The sequence below is a fragment of the Pinus tabuliformis genome, chromosome 8 (genome assembly GCF_031772625.1).
Source record: "Pinus tabuliformis cultivar Carrire ecotype Pingquan chromosome 8, CPIR1, whole genome shotgun sequence".
Taxonomy (NCBI): Eukaryota; Viridiplantae; Streptophyta; class Pinopsida; order Pinales; family Pinaceae; genus Pinus; species Pinus tabuliformis.
Genome location: NC_142294.1, coordinates 163938965 through 163962394, shown reverse-complemented (window position 1 = coordinate 163962394; position 23430 = coordinate 163938965). Strand labels below are relative to the sequence as shown.

Below are 23430 nucleotides of genomic sequence, written 5' to 3'. Positions count from 1 at the left end.
TCTCTGAATCCAGTGGTATATTAAAACAAATTAGTTGAATATGTATGTATGTGTAGGTTGCAATAGTGTTTTCATCGTTATTTAAGTAATTAAATAACTAGTTAAATGTAAAGAACGAGTAGCAGATGATAAACCAATGATTGCAATAGGATTTCTGATGTGTAGATTCAGAAATTTTCACATAAACTGCACATTTTATAGTCTTATTCAAATCTCTGAATCCAGTCGTATATTAAAACAAATTAGTTGAATGTTATTAATCATCGGAAATGCAACAACCTGTGATATAGTTGTACTATGGTACTTATATTGCAAATATAACAAACAAAAAGGCATCTGTCAATTGGGTTTAACTTGAGTGGTTGAGAGTGATGATTATTATCCTCCCCACTAAAGTTCAAATCCAAAAGTAACATATTAAGGTCATATTGAGTATATTATTGTAATGGCTTCAAGCCTTGTTTTTGTACAACCTTGAGCCCTGAAGAATATCTTACCCTTGCCTATGGGCTAAAGGGTGGGGTGCTTTGTTAGATGGATAAATTATTTAAATAAAAATTTAAAAATAAACAAAAACAAATTAAAAAAAAAAATGAAAATATAAAAACTTAAAGCATATATAAACTACATATATTTCATAGGAACTAATCATAATCATCCTAGATCCATCTTAACTCTGGATATATCCAGCGCCAAGAGACATCAAATCTATTGAGGTACAAGCTTCTTTTTTGAGTGCAAAACTTGAGGAAAGGTTTGCACCTTGAGACATTTGATCCCTCTTGGTGCTTGATAGATCCGAAATTAAGATGGATCTAGGCTAGTTAATTTAAAATTATGAATAAGTTGAATGTGAAACCTATCCTATATCATTCTAATAGAAATAATCGAATTGAACACTTTTGTAGATCTTAATGCATCAATTAGTTAGGAATTTTGTAAACTATCATATAACCTTATTTTCTACATTTGGAGTGATAAACAAATTTGAATGTAAACCTGGTCTTTTTGCGCTTACCTCTGTGTTATTTTAGAATTCTTTAAACATATTTAGTGAGTAAAATGAATTTAAATCAACTTCATGCACATGACAACATGAGAATCCATCAGAATGCAACTTGAGTTTGGAAAGTAACGTAAAACTGATATGTGACCTACGATATGAGATTTGGTGATTCAGGTGGATGCAATGCAGACGTAACTCTTGATTGTTCAAGTGCAATTAATGAACAGTCATTTAGCCACTGCAAGTGCCATGTGGGAATGCTTCAGCAGGCAGTCGTGTCTGTCTTTACAAATAATCCATCAGGCAGCATGAGCGTGAGCCTTCCCAGTAGTTCGTTGAGCATCGGTCCTTACGGGAGGACAGGGATGAAGGCAAGAAAGATGAAACTGAATCTGACCCCTGCGCCTTCTATGGAATGCCTACGAAGTTGAATTGCCTCCAACGATTGACATGTCAACTACCCAAACTGATGATTGTATTTAATACAAAACATACAGGAAATACCTCAACACAAATTCCTTGTTACTGATCATTTTCCTTATATCGTTAAGATGTTTGGAAGCCCTTCTAGATAGTCCACAAAGAGAAATTTTGACTTTGTTATTACAGTCATTGCATTTTGAGAAATGAGAAGTTGAAATATTAATATGCAATATTTGTGGTTGTGATTCTTTGAAAAGGTGTGACTTGTAATTTAAAATTTAAAATTAAAACTTTTAATTATTATAATTCATAATTCTATAATTTCAATATTTTTAATTAATAAATAATTATTATTTTAATCATAATTTAACATAATATTACATAATGTAACATAACATTACATAACATCTCCCCCATATTGGGCTGTAGAGCACCTCTGGGCGCAATAAAATTCAAACACTAAAATCTTACTGCCATAAAAGACTTACCACCCTCTCCTCCATTTGAGCGGTTTAGAGCAGCAGAAACCTCTTGCCTCACAGATCGTTGCAACTCTAGCTGCATTTCCATGCAAGTTTCCAGCATGCGCTGCATGTCACTCATTCCTTGTTGGAGCCTTGCCATATCATTTCTCAATTCATTTATAGCTTCCCACTCCTGCACCAGAAATTTTAGAGACTCACATTAATAATAAAGTATACATCGATGCTCACAAATGATAAGATTAAGAAGAGAGATGCCTAAAGCCGTGTGTGCTTCAGTCTAAAAGCCATAGGACAAAATATTTGTAATCTTTTTCATGTTCATTATTTTTATGTTGGGAACAAATTTTCTATCTGAAACGTATTTTAACCATATGTATCTTATAATTTAGGCTAAGAGATACATATCAGAAATAGATTACAAGTTCAGGGTGCTGTAATGCACGTGACCGTAATGGTCTTTGCATCTCCCGCTGCCAAAGTTGATGTGGTGGGGGAGGTGGTGGCGGAGGTGGTGGTATTATAAATTGAGGCCTGTCTGTAATGTTAATTGGACCTTCAATCTGTACCACATCATCTTGTTCATCTGGGTGCTGCTCTTGCATATCCCAAGCTACAGGGGGAGGTCCTCGGTTTTGTATGTATGACAAAATTAGTTGATCCATCCTTTCCCTAAACTCACTCGCTAAAATAGTTGATACACTTCGCCTGCACACAAACCAACAATATACAATTATCTTCATATTCAATAGTGTCCACTTGTGTTTTTTTATCCTCCCATTCAACAAATCAATGGGCTTAAAAACATAAAACGCACCATTACAAACCTGCTAAGAAGTTCCCTGATTTCCATGTTGTATTCAGTTGCATCCTCTAGACTTTGAAAATCACTGATTCTGTGCACAGTAGGAAGATTTTGCCATGTATTTGATACTCCAGCTGAGTGATCTTGCCAGTCTCTGACTAATTCCTGTGAAGAACTTTCTTGCCAATCAATGTCCTGTGAAGGACCTCCTTGCCACTCCCCAGTTGCATGTTGTGAAGCGTCATCCCTTTCCCATTCTCTTTCTATGTCAGAGTCACTTCCTTGCCAGTGCATATCCACACCTTGCAAAATACCATTCCAGTCTATCTGTACTCCTTCAGTGTGACCGCTTTGCCAGTCATCGTGCCCAACCTCTGTGATATTTTCCTGCCAGTCTTGGTGCCCAACCTCTATGTTATTTTCTTGCCAGTCCTGTTCCCTGTCCGCTAATGTATTTTCTTGTGACTCCCTTTCTTCTCCCAGTGATGCATCTGCTTGCAAACCCCCTTCATCCTGCATAACAACTTGCCCGTCTGTGCTTGCTACTAAGGAGACATTTTCATTCAGAATTTCATCATTTCCCCTGATATCTCCTACCTGATCTCCTCTGCTTGCAACCATGTCACTTTCTTCTGTACCACTTTCAGACTCATTCTGCATGGTTTCTGTTTCTCTAGAAACAATGGACTCCTGAATTTCAGTGCCAGACAAGTTTCCAGAGTCATTGGAATGGTTTACAGGTTGAGCCCCAGTAGTACTGTCTAAATTGAGTCGGAAACCTTCCCTGATGCTCAAGCAATTATATTTATGAGATCATGCCAGAATGTGTATATAGCATTCCAATATAGACAACAAACAAAATGCAAGTACTAAAACACACTGCATATGCCAATGTTCACAATCTCAGTTTCTTGAACAACTCAGCATGTCCAGAGTGTGAGAGTTTGGCTTGAAGTTAACAAAAACACGGTTAAAAACTTGGCAACAGATGCAGCTGGCAAGTTTGACTTGCTAGAAAACTCAGGACTGAGTTCACTGAGCTCAGCAGCCAATACTCAGGCTTAGGACTAGATTAACTCAGCTCAGAAACCAACCTAAGCAGATAATGACTCAGGAGTACTCAGATTACTCTGACAATCATATCAAAATATTGATCTCAAATACATCATTTGTTTCAACTCACATAGAGAAAACTGAACTTAGCTCAGGTAAATCCAACAACAATAAATTGTTTTAACTTTCAAGGGGGGCAGTTTAGCTTGGCTTAAGTATATACAACAACAGCAAATTGCAGAGGTACTAAAACACATTGCCTATTTCCGAATGGTGTTGTATTAGAACAAAATAACTCAGCTCAGACTAAGAAGACCAAATTCCCAATAGCAAAATTATAACCAGACATGTAGCATAATATTCCAAAAAGGAAATGGTAACATTATTCCTTACCGTAAACCAGATACAGTTCTGCGTTGTCTTAGCTGGCCCAACTCCCCTGCCGCTGTTGAGGAGGACCTCTGTTCTTCAATTATAGCTCTACTGCGCAAGAATCTACCCCTAAGTAAGGCCTGCAAAGAAGAACAAATAGTATTCTTAGTGATGCTGAAACATATCACTTGTCAGCGTTAACAAGTGAAAAAATAAAAAATGTCAGTTCCTAAACAGAAATATTAAGACCCTTCTGAAAATAACAAAAAATCTTCCTTCTTTCTTTTTCTCGCAATCCAGCTTTATGACAAAATCACTTTATCTGATATACTATTGAAACTTGAAATCTTCAATATATTCCAGTGTTAACGAGAGAGCTGCAACCGGTCCAGTTTCAAATGCATAAAATTGTAATGGGTGTGTTAAACTTACCAGAAGAAGAAAGATATTCAATAATATCAATATATGAGAGCATGTTAACCTAAATTTCATCAAGAACGAGCAGATTCCAGGGAGCAAATTACACCGAAAAGAAATGGAATAGTAAAAAATGCCCGGACAAAAAGGCAAAAAAAGTGATGGTTAAAACAAAATCCCCAGTAATCCAGGTCTTAAAAGAACATTATAACACAAAGGTTAACTAAGATTACGAGATCTTCCTACAAAAGCAACATAATGCGTGGAATACACAAAAGTATCATTACAACAATACTCAATGAAGCAGGCAAACAGACGAAGAGAAAACGACTCCAGCACGGACAAACAAGCTCATTTTGAGCAGAAACGCAAGCTCATTAAAGATGTGCATATCCTAAAACTGCGGGGAGAAGTTCTTCAAAAATAGCAGTCACTCACTTACCTTGTGCATCTTTGTAACAGAGAAGAAAATATAAAAAAATATGATCCCAAGTACATAACCCTAACTCAAATTACTAACCTTTATACGATTGCCATGTGAAAAGTCTGAAACTGCCCGATGCTCCAACAGTCTCTCCAGCTCTATTTGCCTCCCTCTTTCAACCCTCATCAATAAATCTAGAATTGCTTGCCTTCCTCGCAATATTTTTGCATTACTATTTACATAGGCTTGCGTGTTTACCTCTGGCTCAACATGAATTTCACCCTTAACTGCTTCCCGTTTCTTAGCTTGCCTGTGTACCAGACCAGGTTGTATCTCATGCCTTTGAAAATTCTGCGGTGTATTGCCCGAGGCATCCCGCTGTTGCCCTGTCATGCGTGTCCATTCCTGAGATAGCTCTCTCACTCGCTCGTGTTCAATTTCACCATGACAGAGTGCTCTGTGGTCATTATTATTGGGTGTATGACCCATCATCCTGCTTTCGGTCATCCATCTTTGTACAATTTGCCTTACTCTTTCGCTCTCCCCTTCTTCAAGGTCAACAGATTGCTCTCTCCTATGCCGCTCACTATGGCCATTCTGTCTGTTTATTTGACCATCTTCACAGCCTCTGTACACTTCATTGTTAGTTTGATTATTTACATCTCTCCGTCCAGACTCAGAATGATAACTAACACCTTCAGAATTTTCTCTGTGCTCATTTGACTGAGTCGCAGGAGCATTTTCGTTTACACTGTTGGTGACTGACCTGTCCTCTCTTTCCTCTAAATCACTAACTTGGTAGAATGCTTGGCTTTCTGCCCCTTCTCTCCTGCGTTCGTAAGTCTCAGACTGAACCATTCTTGTCCTTGTCCTGTCCCTTGAGGAATTAACTCGTGATTCACCTTCCAACTGCCTCCACATCTGCACAAGTGAGGATGCCCTAGTACTCGGCCGTTCAACACTTCGCACCGCTCTAGAAGGTGAGGACTCCCTAAGGAATGAAGGATTCCTAGTTGATACAGTATGCAAACCAGCAAGAGATAGAAGCTCTGATTCTCGGGCCTGCCTTTCCATGGTGGTTATCATCTCCTGAGCTTGGCGTGCAGCCCACCGATTCAAAATTCTAGATTGCCGTCTTCTTGCAGCCGAAGACTCTGCCGATTCTTCACTACTGGATCTATGTTGCCTGCGTGCCAGTTGATCACTTTCCTCCTCCTCATCTTGCTGCAACAAATCACGGAGTTGACATATATTGCACCGCTCACTCACATGTTTCAAACGCCGGCAATGAATGCCATTGCTGCCATAGTTACTAGTATCAGTAATCGACTCATTAGAATTGCTGCAAGAAGCAAAGGCCATGCAGGTATTAAGATGATCCCGAACAAGTTCCTTCAAACCCCGATGAAATTCAGCCTCCGCATTTGAAACTGAATAACTGTCTATTAACTCACTCAATGCCTGTTTCTCTTGCAGCTGTTGATTATAGATAATGTTAGCCAATCTTTCATCCATGTTAGTTGACACAAATGCCATCTCTACTGATTTCTCACAATATATCCTTGAACCCTCTTCTAGGTTATATAAATCCCAGGTTTAATCCCGTTGGCTGCAAGAAAAATAATAGACAATCAAACAGATTCAGAAAAGGCCAATATTCACAGTAATGTACATGTCAACACCGGACTCCATAACAATCAAAGGCTAAAACATCTTCCCTGTTTGAGAATCACTTTGAATTTAAGAACAGAACAAAAGATAAAACAGTATAAATATATCATTGAAATGAATTAAACTTCAAAGTCCAGACAAACCTCTAGTCAACAAATAAAAGTATGAAATTGTATGCAAATTGAAAGCACTGTTACACAGATCTTGCAAAGCACCACATTTCAATTTCAAAGACACATGGGAAATGGGTTTCCCCAAAATGTTGCTCAAAACAGATGTTTAAATTCACAAATAATAGTAATGGTAGTAACAAGCTATTAAAGTCCAACTGTATTCAAGTGGCAAGTTGAACCACTACCCACGATAATGACCCAGGTTCAAAATCCACCATGCGCAGCTCTATCCTCAGATGAAGCTAAGAGCAAATCCTGGATGACTTTAATAGCTCTCAGTCACATCTCTTAGGCAAAGGTAGCCTGACTGAAGAGCAGTTTCATACCCTCGCCAATTAAAACATAGGATTTAACTAACAAAAAATTTTTAGGAAAAGTAAAAGCTCCAGTGGAAGGATCCAAACCTATATAAAAGCTGAAAAAGGTTAGGATGTAATAGAGAGAAAATCAATACAAGTTTAGACATATATACAGGATTTCTATTTGCAGATCTTCCTTGTTGCTTCATAGAGGTCCCTGCTTTACTGTAATTTGAGGATTAAAGAACCATTCTTAAGATTTCGCTGGTTTCCTAAAACTGTCACCCCCTGCACTTTTGCCGGTTAAACAGAAAAGCTAAAAAGAAAGAGCCATAATGTTTGGCCGACTGCTAACATGACAACATTGATGACCATTGATGACGATGTTTAAGAAAAACTTGTAGGCTAAATCGCAAGCTAGGGAGCAGATGCGTGGTCTTAAAGCGTGTGGACACCTCTCACCTACCATCAACAGCCAGTGGTGGCAAGTTACAGTAAATAAATCTTCAGAAGGAAAAAAATAAGTAAAGGAATTTAGATGAAAAAAACAATCACTTATGCATACAAAACCTAAAGCTAAATTCAGGGTTTGTAATTTTTCCCACAAATACCGTTTTCCAAGGCCTAGTTTATACGAAAGCAACATGCATTCTCTGGGCACTAATTTTTCTCAGATTTTCAGTGACAGCTTTGCTTCTAGGCAATCACAAACAGATTATTTATATACCAAAAAAAAATCAAAAAACAAAACAGCAAGATTCAAACCTGTAATGCCCAGTCATAAATTGAACCTTCTGAATAGCTCTGACAGACATGTTAATGTTAATATGGATATGAATGCAATACCTCCCAAAGAAAAAACAGACTCCGGTAAGCAATATGAACAAATTTGTGCTCAAAATGATGATCAGAACCAATCCAGGGACAACAAACTGATGATATAAACACAGGGTAAATGCAACAGTTCTGAGTTAAATAGGTATGAATTTGTAGCGGTCTGAATGCTTTGAGTGCAAGGTTTTATAGGACAGTATAATTAACGCGTAGGATAATTAGTCCTCCATAACCATTCCTGGAGCTTTAAATTTATCCAACGGCGGTGCCGGATGTCCCACATATTTTAAATTTAAGCCTGAAATAGCCTATGGAAGCATGCCACGATTCCACGTCACGTTATGGCTATTTAAATAGTATTTGGGAGAACGCCGTTTTATCTGCAACGTCTTTCTTAACATTTGACCAGTTAAAGGCTGTCGGTTGGGTTGTGGATGGTAGATTTATGATAACAAACAAATATTTAGCAGTTAGAGAGACGTTACCTTTCACTACCCGGGAGCTCGATAATGGCTTCTGGTAATGATTGATTTATTGAATATTTGGAGTCCAGGTTAATAAATCCACATAATTCCATTCTTAATGTTACATGCCTTAGAGCTGTGAGCTTTGATTCGTAGGTGTCTGGCGGTTTTGAGTGATTTATGGAGCAAGGCAAGTCACTGGTTTGAGTTATGATGAAGCTGGTTTGGTCGCTGGTCAAGTGGTTTTAGGTGGTTTTTTGGCCCGGGGTACGAGGATGCCGCTTACTAATCTGGTCATGGCGGTCATTCAGGGAGGAGAAAATGTGAGGGAGAAGAATTGGGGTTCAGGTGAGACAAGGTCCTGACTCCTGAGCGCCCCCACTGATGGGGACAATGCTGAGATCAGGGGCATTATGTGTTTTGTAATCAATTGGAATGATGAGGACATTTGCAGGGGGGAGTCAACATCTGGAGGGTTGGGGACACACAGAATGAAAATATGGAATAATGTTGTTGTGTGCAGTAGCTTATGTCAAAAGTTTTATACAAAACAGTGTATATGACCGTTTGAACAAAAAGGCAAACAAAACCAAATAAGTATAGGGAAGAGAGTATAAAGGAACAGGGAACACTGAAAAGGTAGAAAGGAACAGAGCAGGGACATTGGAAAGTTAAAAGTCCCGTGATGAGACATGGCAGGGGCATTGCAAATATAATAAGCCCACTTACATCAACTGCTATGAGTACATAGAATTCTCTAACTATGAATATTTGTAAATAGTATATAACAATGAAAACAAAGATGTAAATCAATTTTCATAGATACTGACTGGCTTTTCGTGTTTACTATGCTTGTGTTTAATAAACACAATTAGAGTTGAGGATAATGTGATAGACTTAAACACAATTAGAGCTAAGCACATAATGTGAGACTTTCACATTATTAGTACATGTTTTTCATTTCACTCTTTGGGGGCATAACTAGTATTTTGAATTTCAATACATTATTGATTATAGATTAATGGTGAATTCAATATCTTATTTTAACAAGAAGATTGGCTTGCCTAATTGGTTAGGTAAATAAAGTTCAATTCAGGTTAAGTTGATTGGATTATTGTCGATTCATGTTTATGATTGAGTTACTTTTCATTTTACTCATTTATGTATTTAGTGTCATAATATCTTAAATTTCAACCACCATTGATTTTGCATTATATTGGATTCACTTAACATTGATTTGTCCAATATGCTAATTCAACAACAATTTAATAGTTTGAAATATTAGCTTGTCCAGTTAGTTGGTTTATTAAATTTGACCAAATTATTATCAATTCATGTTTTTGATTAATTTGCTTTTAATTTCACGCATTTATGCATCTAGGGCCGTGACATTTTGAACTTCAACACACCATTGATTTTGCATCAATGTTGGATCCACTTAACATTAACTTATCAATAGATCAATAGTGAACTCAACATGTTACTGCAACAACAATGTAATAGTTTGGAAGATTGGCTTGCCCAATTGGTTGGGTGATTAAAGTTGCCCAGATTATCATCAATTCATTTTTGTGATTTAGATGCTTTTTCATTCCACTCATTTTTGCATCTAAAGCATATGTACCTTGAACTTCAAATATTGATTTTGCATTAATGTTCAATTCACTTACCCTGAACTTATCACTAGATTAATAGTGAACTCGACATCTTACTTCAACAACTCTTCAATAGCTTGTCAATTGTGTTTATCTTGGATGGTTGAGAGGAATATTGGTATCCTCTCCAAATAGGTTCAACTCCCATAAGTGATATGTTGAAACTCTTATTGAATATTGTTGTAATGACTTCGAGCCTCTCACATTAGTCCCAAGTGAACAAAACAATATATCTTTCCTTAATGGGATATAAAGATATCTCTATAAGGAAAAAGAAATAATTTAATAGCTTAGAATATTAGCTAATTGAAGTATGGTAGAGATGTTGTAATATAATGTTTAATATTTTGACTAAGTCGCATTACATAAATAAACTAAAATAAAAATAGTAATGTAATGTAAAACTTAATTAAAAAAATAAATATAAAAATAACTCAATATATTGAGAACCCATGGTATTCATGTGGAACATAGCCTATTTGAAGGGAGCAATTAAACTAGCCTATATCCATCTTAACTTTGGATCTACCAAGCGTTGAGAGAGATCAAATCTCTTGAGATGCCTCTTGAGATGCAAACCTCTTTTAGAGAGAAAAGAGATTTTATCTCTCTAGAGACTTGGTAGATCTTGAGTTAAGATGGATCTAGGTTGATTAATAATTAAACCATTATGGATCTACCAAGCACTAAGAGGGATTAATATCCTTGAGGTGCAAACCTCTTTTAGAGTGAAAAGAGATTTGATCCCTCTTGATGCTTGGTAGATAGACAATTAAGATGGAGCTTGGTAGATCCAGAGTTAAGATGGATCTAGGTTGGTTGCACTTAGAGGCGCTTTCCAACCCACTATGGTAGAGATGTTGTAATGTTTAACATTTTGACTAGGTCAAAATAAGATAAAATAAAAATTAAAAAGTTTTTGCCATGGTTTTTCCCATGGTATTCTTCTCTAATGTAGTCTATTTTCCCCATGGTTTTTCTCATGGTATTTTTCTCTAATGTAGTCTATTTAAAGGCTAATAATTAAACCAACCTAGATCCATCTTAACTTTGGATCTACCAAGCACCTAGAGGGATCAAATCTATTTTCACTCTAAACGAGGTTTGCACCTCAAGAGATTTGATCGCTCTTGACACTTGGTAGATATAAAGTTAACATGGATCTAGGTTGGTTAACCTTACCTTGTTGCATCGAGAACTCTCTAGCCTACTATGGTAGAAATGTTGTAATGCCATGTTTAACATTTTGATTCCATCAAATTACATCAAAATTACAAAAAATAAATTAATTAATTAAAAAAATAATAATTATAATTATCAATAAAACATTTTTGACTAAATCAAATTACTTAAAGCTAAAAATACACTGAAATAAAATGAAATAACAAAATAAGTATTATATTATAATAATAAAAATAATTAATTACAATTAATAATTAAACGAACCCATATCCGTCTTAAATCTAGAGCTATCAAGCACTCATAGGGATAAATATTTTGAAATACAAACTTCTTTTAGAATTAAAAAAAAATTGATCCCTCTAGACACTTAATAAATCTAAAATTAAAATAAATTTAAACTAATCACTAAATCAATATTAAACTCAATATACTACTTCCACAACAAATCAATAAAAAAATTAACCAAACTTATCATCCATTCATACTTATGATTAAATTAAACTAAATAACAAGCACATAAATCAACATAATTCAAAAAACATTATAAGATAATTGTCTATTATATTTAAAGTCAACTTTTAAGGACCACCTCATTTAATGCATTTGATTGCCAAAACATTTATAATTTTATTTTTCAAAAAGTTATAAACAATGACTACCTCATTTAATGCAATTAATACTAAAAACATTTATTTTTAAAAAGTATGAAAAGTTCCATTAGAACAATTATAATGATTCTCATGACATTGCAATTTTTGTCCCCATTCATTTATATTGGATTTTTGGATTCTTACTTTTGCTTTTATATTTCCTCACTATTGATATTCCTCCTTTCCTTTTAATATTTTACGTGTCTTCTTTAAAAAAATAGTTTACATCTTTTTAATTCGGAAATCTTAAATTTCATTTATTTTATTGTTTTATGCTTTGAATTATATATTATAATTTAATTTTCAATCTTAAATTTCATTTATTTTATTGTTTTATGCTTTGAATTATATATTATAATTTAATTTTCAATATTTTATAAAAATAATTTCGATAATTATTTTTTATTAAAATAATTTTTAAAGGAATAATTTAATTTATAGATGAAATAGATATTTTAAGAATCTAGCAAAATAATTGTAAGAAATAATATGTTTTTTGTTATTTAAAATACATTTTTGAATACATAAATAAATTCAATACCCTAAGCCCGTAGAGGTTTGGTTTCATGGCTAGGAGACGATCTGCTAAGTCATCTATGCTGCTATGCAGGTCATCTATGCCGCTATGCAGGTCACAAGTTCGAGTCTCGTCTTAACCGAGGGTCGTTTTTGCGGGCTGGGCGGTTCCTCCTAGAGGTTATAGTGGTAGTCAGTAGGATTCGACCCCGTGTAACGTGAGTACGATACCACCGCCGTTGCCAATTCCGCTAGTCACCAAAAAAATAATTCAATACCTTAAAAAAATTTGGGACACTTGAATTTTACAGATTAAATAACATGAATTCAATTTTTTTTAAATCTTTGTCTCATTTTGATTAAAAGTGTCGTGAAAAGGACCATTTTGACACCGTTTTTAAATGTGACTTCTGGATTTCTAATCCGCTAAAAAATTTGTGGTCAAATCTTGGTTTGTGTTGTTTAAATTGGTTTTTTGACTGTGTATATGGATTCAAAAACCCTGGGGGCACTTTGATTGTGAAAAATCACTTATCAAACTTGTTATTTCAATGAATCTATACGAGATTTTAGACAAATTAAATCAGAAAATAAACCAGAAAAACTTTCCAAAAAAATACATTTAAAAGGTACTCAATTTTTATTTAAAATGTCTTTTTTTTATTAAAGTTAAAGGGTGAAATATATTGTTTCAATGTATTAGAGTTTTAATCTATTTTTATTTAGAAAGTGTTGTTTTTTAAGAAGTGTGAGTTGTAATTATGTAGGTATCATTATCATTTTAGCTTATAATAAGTCATCTTATCACTATAAATATGAGATTGTATTGTGTGTTTGGATAGATAGATCAAGTGTAATAAATATAGCTTTTTGTGTGTCTAGATATTTTGTGGTGTTTCTGTTTTTCTGTTTTGGTATCAGAGTAGGTCTCTGGGCCTCACTCTCTTGGGAGAGGGCCTAGAGAAATGAGGTCTTATGGATAACATCGTTGATTATCATAGGAGAATAAAATAAATATTTTTTTTGAGCTATGTGTTCGCAATAGAATGTTTGTCCATCAAACTATTGTGTTATATGTTGTAAGATGATTTATTGAAGTGAAATTTTCCTGAGAAATTTTTGGATCTAGGTAGCCACTCGATGTAGAAGAAAAACAAGTGTTTGAGGTTGCAGATCAAAGTTGGGCATGCATAGTTGTGTGATGAGCAAGACATTCAATTCCTCATATTTTGTGTCTTCTAGTTTACAAGATATGTTATTCTAATCCCTTTTAGAACAAATATATGTGAGAGTTTAGAGAGATTTGTGTGGACTCGTTTGTGTGGACTTGGAATGACGAGATGTGGAGATAAATTCAAAAATAGAAGAAGAAGAAGATAAGACTAGTTACGTGGAAAAGTATAAAGGACACGTGGCCAAAGTAAAAAGATTTGTCTTTGTATGCATGTTCGATGCGGCAATGAGTTTGAAAGGAAGCACAAGAAATATTTACTTGGTGTTATCTCGTTTTACTATTTCCATTCTCACCCTTGTGAGGTGTAATGTTTATAAATTCAAAAACAGAAGAAGAAGATAAGACTAGTTACTTGGAAAAGTATAAAGGAGACGTGGCCAAAGTAAAAAGAGTTGTCTTTGTATGCATGTTCGATGCCAAAATGAGTTTGAAAGGAAGCACAAGAAATATTTACTTGGCGTTGTCTCGTTTTACTATTTCAATTCTTACCCTTGTGAGGTGTAATGTTTGGTTATGATATCGGTCCTACTTTAGGTGATTTTTTTCATTACAGACAACTAAATTGAGTAAGGACATCCCTAGCAATGGAGATTTACCCTGTGAAGGAGATTTACCATGCCTAAATTTACCTGAGTCTTAGTGTTTGTTTAGAGACTTAAGCATCTTAATATTCATTGAAATGGAGAATGTAACCCAATGTATTTTAAAGAAACAAAAAGTATCTACTTTTAGTTTAAATTTGATTCCACGCATGGAAATATACCAAATTTAAATGTTTTTATGTAAAGGTGAAATGAAAAAGTAAGAAGAATATACTTCTCAATGAAAAGAAAGAATCCATACATTTTTCAAGGGTGGTTTTATTAAATGCAAGGAGAGAAAAATGAGGAGGTTGAGATAATGCTCATTGTTTTATGGGCTCATGTTAAAATTTATGACATGGTGGAGTTTTAAAAGAATGATGGGTGAATGGTGTATTATTGGTCTCATTCACATGAGTGCATTCTCTTTTCTATATATTTTAGTTGAAGTATACATCGGTTTATATTTTGGGCATGTGATTCCTATAAAGGAGTGGTGGCCCAACTTTATGTTGTTGTAAACATTTGAATGCTTGTTGTACCTAATTTAAAATGATGTAAAGATGTGGAAGGGGTGCATGATTAGTTGTACCCATCACCCTAAAGTTTTTGTCTAAGATGTAAATTTAGCCATATGCAAGTTTCATTCTTCAGGTGTTTTGTAAGCCCTATTGAGTCAGGCCTACATGCATTCCCAAGAAGTGACAGCAGAGTAGATGGCATGTTAGGATTGATACACTCAAACATTTGTGGCCCGATGTCCATTAGAGCTCTCAATGGGGCCGAATATTTTGCCACCTTCAATTATGACCATTCCAGGAAAACCTGGATCTACTTCATAAAGACCAAGGATGAGGCCTTCGATCGTTTCCGAGAGTTTAAAGCTCTCGTGGAGAATGTGATAGAGAAAAAGATCAAGGTACTTCGCTTAGATAATGGTGGAGAGTATATTGATAAAGACTTCACAGATTTTTGTGCGAAGGAAAGCATTAGAAGAGAGTGGACAACTCCATACAATCCACAACAAAAAGGGATAGGGAGCAGAAAAACAGAACCATAGTTGGGGCTGCAAAAGCAATGTTATATGACTAGGGTTTGCCCAGGTTTCTATGTACAGAGGCATGTAACACTGTAGTGTATATTCAAGAAAAGGACTCCTCATAGAGCATTTGGGATGAAAACCCCAGAAGGGGTCTTCACCGGGAAAAAGCCAGAAGTTAGTCACTCCAAGATCTTCGGAAGCATCGCTTATTGTCATGTGTCAGATGAGAAGCGCACCAAATTGGATTAGACTGCAGAGAAGGGGTTTCTCGTTTGGTACAAAAAAACCTCAAAGGCATACATGATCTACATTCCTAGCAATAGAACGATTATGGCAAGACGAGATGTGAAGTTCATGGAGGACCGAGCTTTCATGAGATCTCGTGAAATGCCTACAGGTGATCAAAATCAGCCAACAAAAGCTCCTTTGGTCCAACAGCAGGGGCAGCAAATGGGATTGGTAGTAGGACAGTCATAGAGAGGATGTGGCATCAAGCTATTAAATCAACCACTCATATAGGTATGAGGGAAACAAGTGGACTCATATATAAGCTTGATGTGGAATCGAAGCAATTGAATCATTGATTAAGGGGGGAAATATGAGATGGAAAAATCTCAAAAAGTGAAATGGATTGATTATTCCATAAATAATCAGTTTTATGCAGGTACAAAAAGGAAATAGAAGAAAGTTCAAGGATGAATCTCAAGTGAAGACAATGAAAATTTGATGATAGTGCACATGGAAGTCTTGCAATAGCAATGAAGTTGGCAACAAACGAGAGCAAACAATGATGGACAATCAAAGTTAAAAGTTTGTGAGTATTGTGGATGTGAATCATACATTATATTTGTAAACAAGTCTATGGTGTCATGTTTGACTTGATGTATTGGTCCTAGAAAATATTTGAGCATGTACCTTGTTTCTCCATTGATGGAGTATGAGAATTGTATGTACATGAGTCAAATGTAAGCATGATGAGGAAATGCGTACCCCCATGTAGTTCGTGGTAATCTTAAAACCACTTTGTAACGCAAGGTTTATGGTTAACTAGAAATCACATGATGGAGGAAAGTTTGTGGCTAACTATAAACCACTTGTTGTGATGGCTTGTGGTCATCCAAAACCACTTGATGCATTTGTGGTAAGCGAAAACCACGTGAGGATGTGATGAAGAAACAAAAGTTTATGAGGGACAGGGAAAATATGGACGAGGATTCTTGTAGAGTTTTTTTGTTCCTTGGGAGTTTGATGCAAGAGCATCAGGAGCATGGTTATGGGTAAGCTGAGAAAACGGAGGATGATAATGATAATGATGCAAGGGGATTTAAAGGTACAGGTACATGTATGAAGATATGTGATTCAAGGATGGTTAAATGAACCATGTAGACAAAGGAAATCCTAGTAGACTGGTGGCTGCATCGATTGGTTACCCATGCATTCTGGGGGATAGTTGTTCCTTAATATCAATGTCAACATTTTGGAAATGATTGTAAATGTCAGCTTGGACTAAACATAAACAAGTAGGTGTTTTAGAGAATACATTTCTCCATTGAGGGGTAGCATTAGAGTTAATGGGAAAAATGTATTGTTCCAATGTATTAGAGTTCCAATGCATTCTTCTAGAAAGTGTTGTTTTCTAAGAAGTGTGAGTTGTAGGAACGTTGGTATCATTATCATTCTAGCTCGTAGTAAGCTATCCCATTCTTATAAATATGAGATTGTGTTGTGTGTTTTGATAGATAGATTAGATCTAATAAATATCTCTTCATGTGTGTTTGAATATTTTGCGTTGTTTTTGTTTTTTCTTATTTCTTTCATTTTATATTCTGTCTGAAAGACAATTTCTCATTCATATCATGACTAAAGGATGAAATGTCCCTTGATCCTAGGGACATTCTTGTCAGTTTTGATGTTGTCTCCCTATTCACTTGCATCCCTATTAATGAGGCCATGGATGTGATTAACCGCCTAACAGATCCTGACACGGCCAAGTTGGTTGAGATCTGTCTCACTACCACCTTCTTAAGTTTTGAAGGGGAGTTCTTCGAGCAAACATGTGGGGTGGCAATGGGATCCCCCCTTTCCCCTATTGTTGCTAATCTGTTTATGGAAGATTTTGAGTCTAAGGCTCTGAACTCTTCCCGGCTCCTTCCTAAGCTTTGTAGGAGGTATGTGGATGACACCAATGTCATCTGGTCTCATGGCCAGGTTGAGCTTGATCTCTTCTTTGACCATCTCAACAAGCAATCCTCGGCCATTAAGTTCACTAAGGAGCAGGAGGTAGATGGTTGCCTTCCTTTCCTTGATATTCTTATTTCTAGGAATGATGATGGCTCCCTCGCCCATCGAGTTTTCCGGAAGAAAACTCATACGGAGCAGTATCTTCATGCCAGTTCCCACCATTTCCCGGCGCAGAAGATGGGTGTCCTTAGTACCCTTGCTACTCGGGCCCTGAGGATCTCAGACAAGAAGAGCTTTGAAAAAGAAAAATCCCATCTGCTGGATGTCTTTGCGGAGAATGGTTATAGTAGATTCTTGGGTCATAGGGCTTTCCTTAAAGCCTCCAGGAATTCTATGGCTAAAAGAGAACCTAGAGATCGTATTCCAGGTGTCCATCTTCCTTATGTTCAAGGGACCACTGATAGAATTGGCAGGATTCTTAAGAGATGTCCCTGTGACCTTTAGGCCCCTGAACACCATTCGTATGTCCCTCAGATCAGTGAAGGATCCTATCGACCCTAAGGATATGAAGGGCGTTTATATGATCCCTTGTTCCTGTGGGACCCCCTATATTGGGGAGACTGGTCGTTCCATTAATCAGAGGATTAGCGAGCACGCAGCGGATCTTAAGCATAGGAGAGCTAAGTCTTCCGCTTTGGCTGAACATGCTGAGAAAACCAATCATCATGTTTGTATTGAAGAGGCCAGTGTTATTGCTAAGGTTTCGCATTTCCACCATCGGAAATTCAGGGAAGCGCTTGAGATTGAAAAGAGACCAAGAAATCTCAATAGGGATGATGGATGGAAAGTCAGTAGGTGTTGGGTCCCTGCCCTCTCGTCCTAGTCGTTTTTTCATCCTCTTTGTTTTTTGTCGTTTTTCGTTACTATTATTTTATTTTATATATATATAATTATTTTATTTATTTATTTATTTATTTATTTATTTTATTTATTTATTTATTTTATTTTATTTTATTTTATTTTATTTTATTTTTTAATTCATTTCTTTATCATTTCTATTTTTATTTTTAACTAATTTATTTTTATTTTTATTTTAGTGTCGTTTCTATTTTTTGGTTTCTCCTTTCTTTCTATGTCTTCTGATATTTTGTAGCCCTCTTATTTTGATGTCCTTCTTTTAACTAATTTTGTCCCTTAGATTTTTAACCAATTTTGGCCTTGTTGTTCTTATAAGGTCCTTTTTTACCTTTTCTGTATGATTCTTCTAAATAATATTAATTTATTTTATTATATCTTTTTCCTTTAACTTATGGTAATAATTTCCTTTTATTTATTAATGAAATTTAAATTAAATTATTATTTTTATTAATAAAATGGAAATAAAATTATTATTTTAGGTCATTTATTTAACTAACTTTAAATTATTAATCAAATGATTCTTTTAATTAACATTTATATATTCTATTGAGGCATTTACTAATTTTCCCATTAACTTATAATAGTTATCTTTGATTTTCTAACTTAATTACCTTTTATCTATTAATAAAAATTAAATAAAATTATTATTATTTTATATTAATATAATTTAAATAAAATTATTATTTCTATATTTATTTTTAGGTATTCTATTATTATAATATCTAGTCAACTTAGAATATGAATAAAAATACTAGTCAACTTATGATTTTAATTAAAATATATATATATATATATATATATATATATATAGAATACCAATAATAATTATTTAATAATTTGAATAAAAATAAATAAATAAATAAATTATCTAACCAACCATTAAAATTATTATATATATATATATATATATATATATATATATATATATATATTAATTTAAATAAATAAATAGATTCCCTTTTTAAAACCAACCTTTTTACCTAATTTAACTTATTTCCATAAGAAAGATAATAATAATTATAATTATAATTAAATTAGTAAATAAGAATTTGACCTGGGTCCTAAGGTCAAAATTAGCCGTTAATTTAGCCGTTGGAGACTCTGCTCAGACTATTTATCATGCTAAGCTGGATCTGTTTCTTCAACTTGTCCTGACGATGAACCACACTAGTTGGTTCGAAACGCGTCGACAAATGATATTCCATGTGATTTTCGCCGAAGGATATATTTCTATCTCCATATAAGATCAAAATTTGAACAATTACCCAAATCAACATTAAAAAATCATTAATCAAATTGTAATATGTGATATGAAAGTTAGAAGTGAAATGTCATTACTTCTCATTTCACTCCATCTATTAGTTTTGTGACGTCAAAAGCACCAAAGGGAGGTAATATAGCTTCTTTGGATAGTTCATTGGCCTTTATGTTTAGTGCCTTGAGCACACATGTGAAAAATAACCAATAAAATGAATGGATGGCCTCTTTAATATCTAGAAGCAAAGATTGGAATTAAAATGTTGTCAACTAAAACCTTGTTCCAAGCCCAGTCGATTACCAATGTTGAATCCCTAGGGACCTGCAATTTTTTTATGCCCTTCAAAGACACCACTGACAGGAGAGTCCTCAGTGCTATAAATTCAACTCTATTGTTTATGCCTTGACCAAGAGCATACTAAAATGATAAGTAATGAGAATGACAAATATGAAGGATAATGCCAATACCACAATAGGGTGGATGCCCTTGTGAGACTCCATTGAAAAAACCCCAAGGGGCCTCATAATCAATGACTAGAATGAGGGGTGGCAGAAGGGGGAGGGATTTTGTTTAATCCCAATGGAAACATTGAAGCTAAGTATTCATGGGGTATGGGAAAATGTTGAAACAATCAAGATGAAACCTATGGTCTCATCCAGGGCCTCTACATAGCAAAAGACAAAGGGGCGAAAGATTTGATTATTCTAGGGGGCTCTTACTTAACGATTCAACATATAAAATTTGACAAGCTTCCTAAAGATAGCTCTCTTGCCAAGAACTTTCAAAGAATCAAAGAATTATTGGCAGCCTTCCACAACACGTAATTGTATCACATTTTACTAGTCAACAACTTGGAGGCAGACGGACTAGGAAACATGACATACTGCTTAATGGAAACAATGCTTACTACAAATGAGTCTTGATCCAAATGTATTATTTGTTAGGGATTTGCAAGACCTTTGGCTCTATGATGATGTATTTTGATCATCAGATCAAGGAACATAAATTCGGGATTGGTCTCATACCTTTTACTTAAATCAAACGAGACCCTTATAAGTGCTCCTCATTATTCAATGATGAGACAATCCTCCCTCATCTGACTTCATTGTTGTCTGATGGCCTTATGTTAGTAAAGTATGTGTCCTTTCATGGTCGCTCTCGTCATGTTGTGTTTGTATATTCTAGTTTGCATGCTCGAAACATCACCCCTACCCAGTTCAAGCATAGGGAAAATTCTCCTGAATGCACAATGATGAAGAAATCAGAGCAAATTGTAAGGGAATCAATGCCTAAGTTAATGGAGCTTGTGTGGGATGGCAGTGATGGTGGCGTTAAATTGTCAAGAAGCCTCCCCTTAGGAGCATTCTCTCTCGTTTCTTCGACTCGATTTTTCTTTTAGCTTCTGGATTTTGAGATCTCATGGCTCTCTCATTTGCTAATTGTGGCATCAAGCCATCCTCTTTGGTGGGAGCTCTTTTCAGATCTCCTCTCTCGATTCTACTCTCTTCTCAAGTTGGTAGTGATGTGGGTTCGTCATTTCTGTTTGTGGGACCTCTGGCGTTCGAGCATCATGGGCTCAGAAGGGAATCTAAGTCCTGGGAAGATTGTCCTCTCCCGCCTGGTCTGTTGCGGCTCCAATTTTTTCAAGGTAACTCCGACTTCAATCTTATCAATCCTATTTGGTTCGAAATTGTTGGTCAATATTACTTCTCTTGGAACATCGGTTACTGAAGAGGCCACAAATTTGTAGTTGGCCACTGGGGGTTCTTGCAAAGGCTTTGTCTAAAAAGGGACTCGGTAACCGAAGTAATTTAGGTAAAGCAAAGCTAGTTTTGGACCATATTGATCACCTTTCTCTTTTATTGCGTTGGGATAGCTCTTTATGCAGTAAGTTGCTAATATATTCCTCAATTGCTAGAAATTGGGTTGACAATTTCTATAGCAATATGAATTACCCCTCAGATTCTAAGTCTCCTTCAAAGGATAGCCCACATTCACTCTGCCTCTCTACTCACGAATCCCTCTTGCAGGCTGACTGCGAGCTACAAGTCCAATTCTGTCAAATGACCCATTCTCACATCGAGTTGGAAGAAGAGTTGCAGACTCTCAAAGTCCAATTTTCTCATCTGTATGATGAAGTGGATGCGCTAAGAAGCATGATAATGGAACTGAAGTTCAAGGAATCTCAAGGGGCAAAGGCTCGCCATCAAGATGTCATTGGGAAACATGATTTTGACCTTAACCTGCCTCCCAGTAATATCGACTGTTGTTAGATGTCTATCTATATTTTATGAATGTTTTGCTTCGGCACGTCCTGGTTATGTACTTAGTATATCTAGTGTTATGTAGAATTGTCAAGGAAAGTCCTATAATAGTTATGGTTTTTGTATTTGGATGTTGTAGGCAGCATAGTACGAATGCCCAACTAGGTTTGATATTGGAAGATGTATCTCCAAGTTCTTTCAACTATGAACCAACGCATATTTAATAAATATATACTCATTTTTGTTTAAAAAGAATTACTAGAATGACAAAGATTCTATTTTTCTATTGTTTTGGGGAACCATATATTCCTTACATAGTCTTTTTATCAATTTGAATATTATCTTTGGAGGAATAAAAAAGGATTGGAATATACCTAGGTTTCAAGCCCACCATATTCATGAGGATGCAAGGAAAGGCTTCAAATTAGATGGTTAATCTATCCCCCAACCAAATCTTCAAATTGTCTTCCAACCTTACATTTGCCTAGTGAGCTTATGGATAGATCTCTGCAAGGACTAATTGGATCATATGTACTATGTTAGCACAAGAGAGGAACAAGTGAGCCTATGTTTTCATCTAAAAAATTGCAAAGAGGATAATGATTTGGACTTGCCCATCCACACTTCAAACAATTGTCCCAAATGAGAAGCTTATTATGGAATGCAAGCCATAACCTGACCATACTTTTTAAAGGAGACTCGAGTTTCCATATTGTGCTCCACTGTAAAAGTGGTTTAGCCAGAAATTGGGGTTCAAGAAAAATTGAGTAGCCCAATTTCGTTGTATAGTGACCCATAGATAGGTTCTTTGACCAACAAAGCTCATCCTCGATTTCTTCCTTTAGCCTTATAAAATTTCAAACAAATAAATTTGTGTGTTGATTCCATTCTTCGGCTTCTTGCCCCTCCAAATCCAAATCAACTGATGATTTCCAACCCACTATAATGCTAATTTGTGGGGTATGAGGTTCTGCATCATCAAGGTAGTAAAGACCAAACCTATGGAGAGTGTTCAAAAGTGCATCAGATAGAAGAAAACCATCTCCCACCCCTAACCAAGGATCTTTCCCCAATTTTATCTTATGATTGTTTTCAGCGTGCCATACAGTCCAATTTCCAACCAAGGAAAATCAACCACCAAAGCCTTATAAACAAGAACAAATCTTAGACAACAAAAAATATTGAAATTGTATTGCCAGATTTTGGTGAATTCCTGTGAAAAAAAACTATTTTGTCAGTAAGTTAGACTAGACACACACACACATATATATATATTAAAATAATATTATTATGTATACTTTTTTTTTTTTAACTGAAACGGTTGATTTTTATTTATAAAAAAGAGGTTGGGCGTGCCAAACACCTCGAATACAGACAAATGTGAGACTTCTGGGTCAATAGAGTCCTCCTAATCTGACTTTTGTATCTGAGATTAGCAGCTGAATTTGACTCATTTGGAAGGTTGAGTGATGCTTGCTTAGTTGTTGTCGACTTAGTGTCCTGACTTTCTTTCCTCTTTTCCTTGC

At 35.4% G+C, this 23430-nt stretch overlaps 1 protein-coding gene across 1 annotated transcript in view; it reads right to left on the bottom strand.

The window, feature by feature from the left end:
* LOC149234650 (uncharacterized) overlaps nucleotides 1-8106 on the bottom strand; it is a 28765-nt gene extending 20659 nt beyond the window's left edge. The window contains exons 1-6 of the mRNA XM_089461216.1: nucleotides 7891-8106; nucleotides 5079-6591; nucleotides 4163-4281; nucleotides 2739-3500; nucleotides 2334-2619; nucleotides 1918-2086 (exon numbers count right to left, since the gene is read on the bottom strand). Coding sequence (XP_089317342.1) covers nucleotides 1918-2086; nucleotides 2334-2619; nucleotides 2739-3500; nucleotides 4163-4281; nucleotides 5079-6518 — 2776 coding nt within the window. The 5' untranslated portion in view covers nucleotides 6519-6591; nucleotides 7891-8106. The remainder of the gene's footprint in view (nucleotides 1-1917; nucleotides 2087-2333; nucleotides 2620-2738; nucleotides 3501-4162; nucleotides 4282-5078; nucleotides 6592-7890) is intronic.
* Between the last annotated feature and the right edge of the window lie 15324 nt (nucleotides 8107-23430).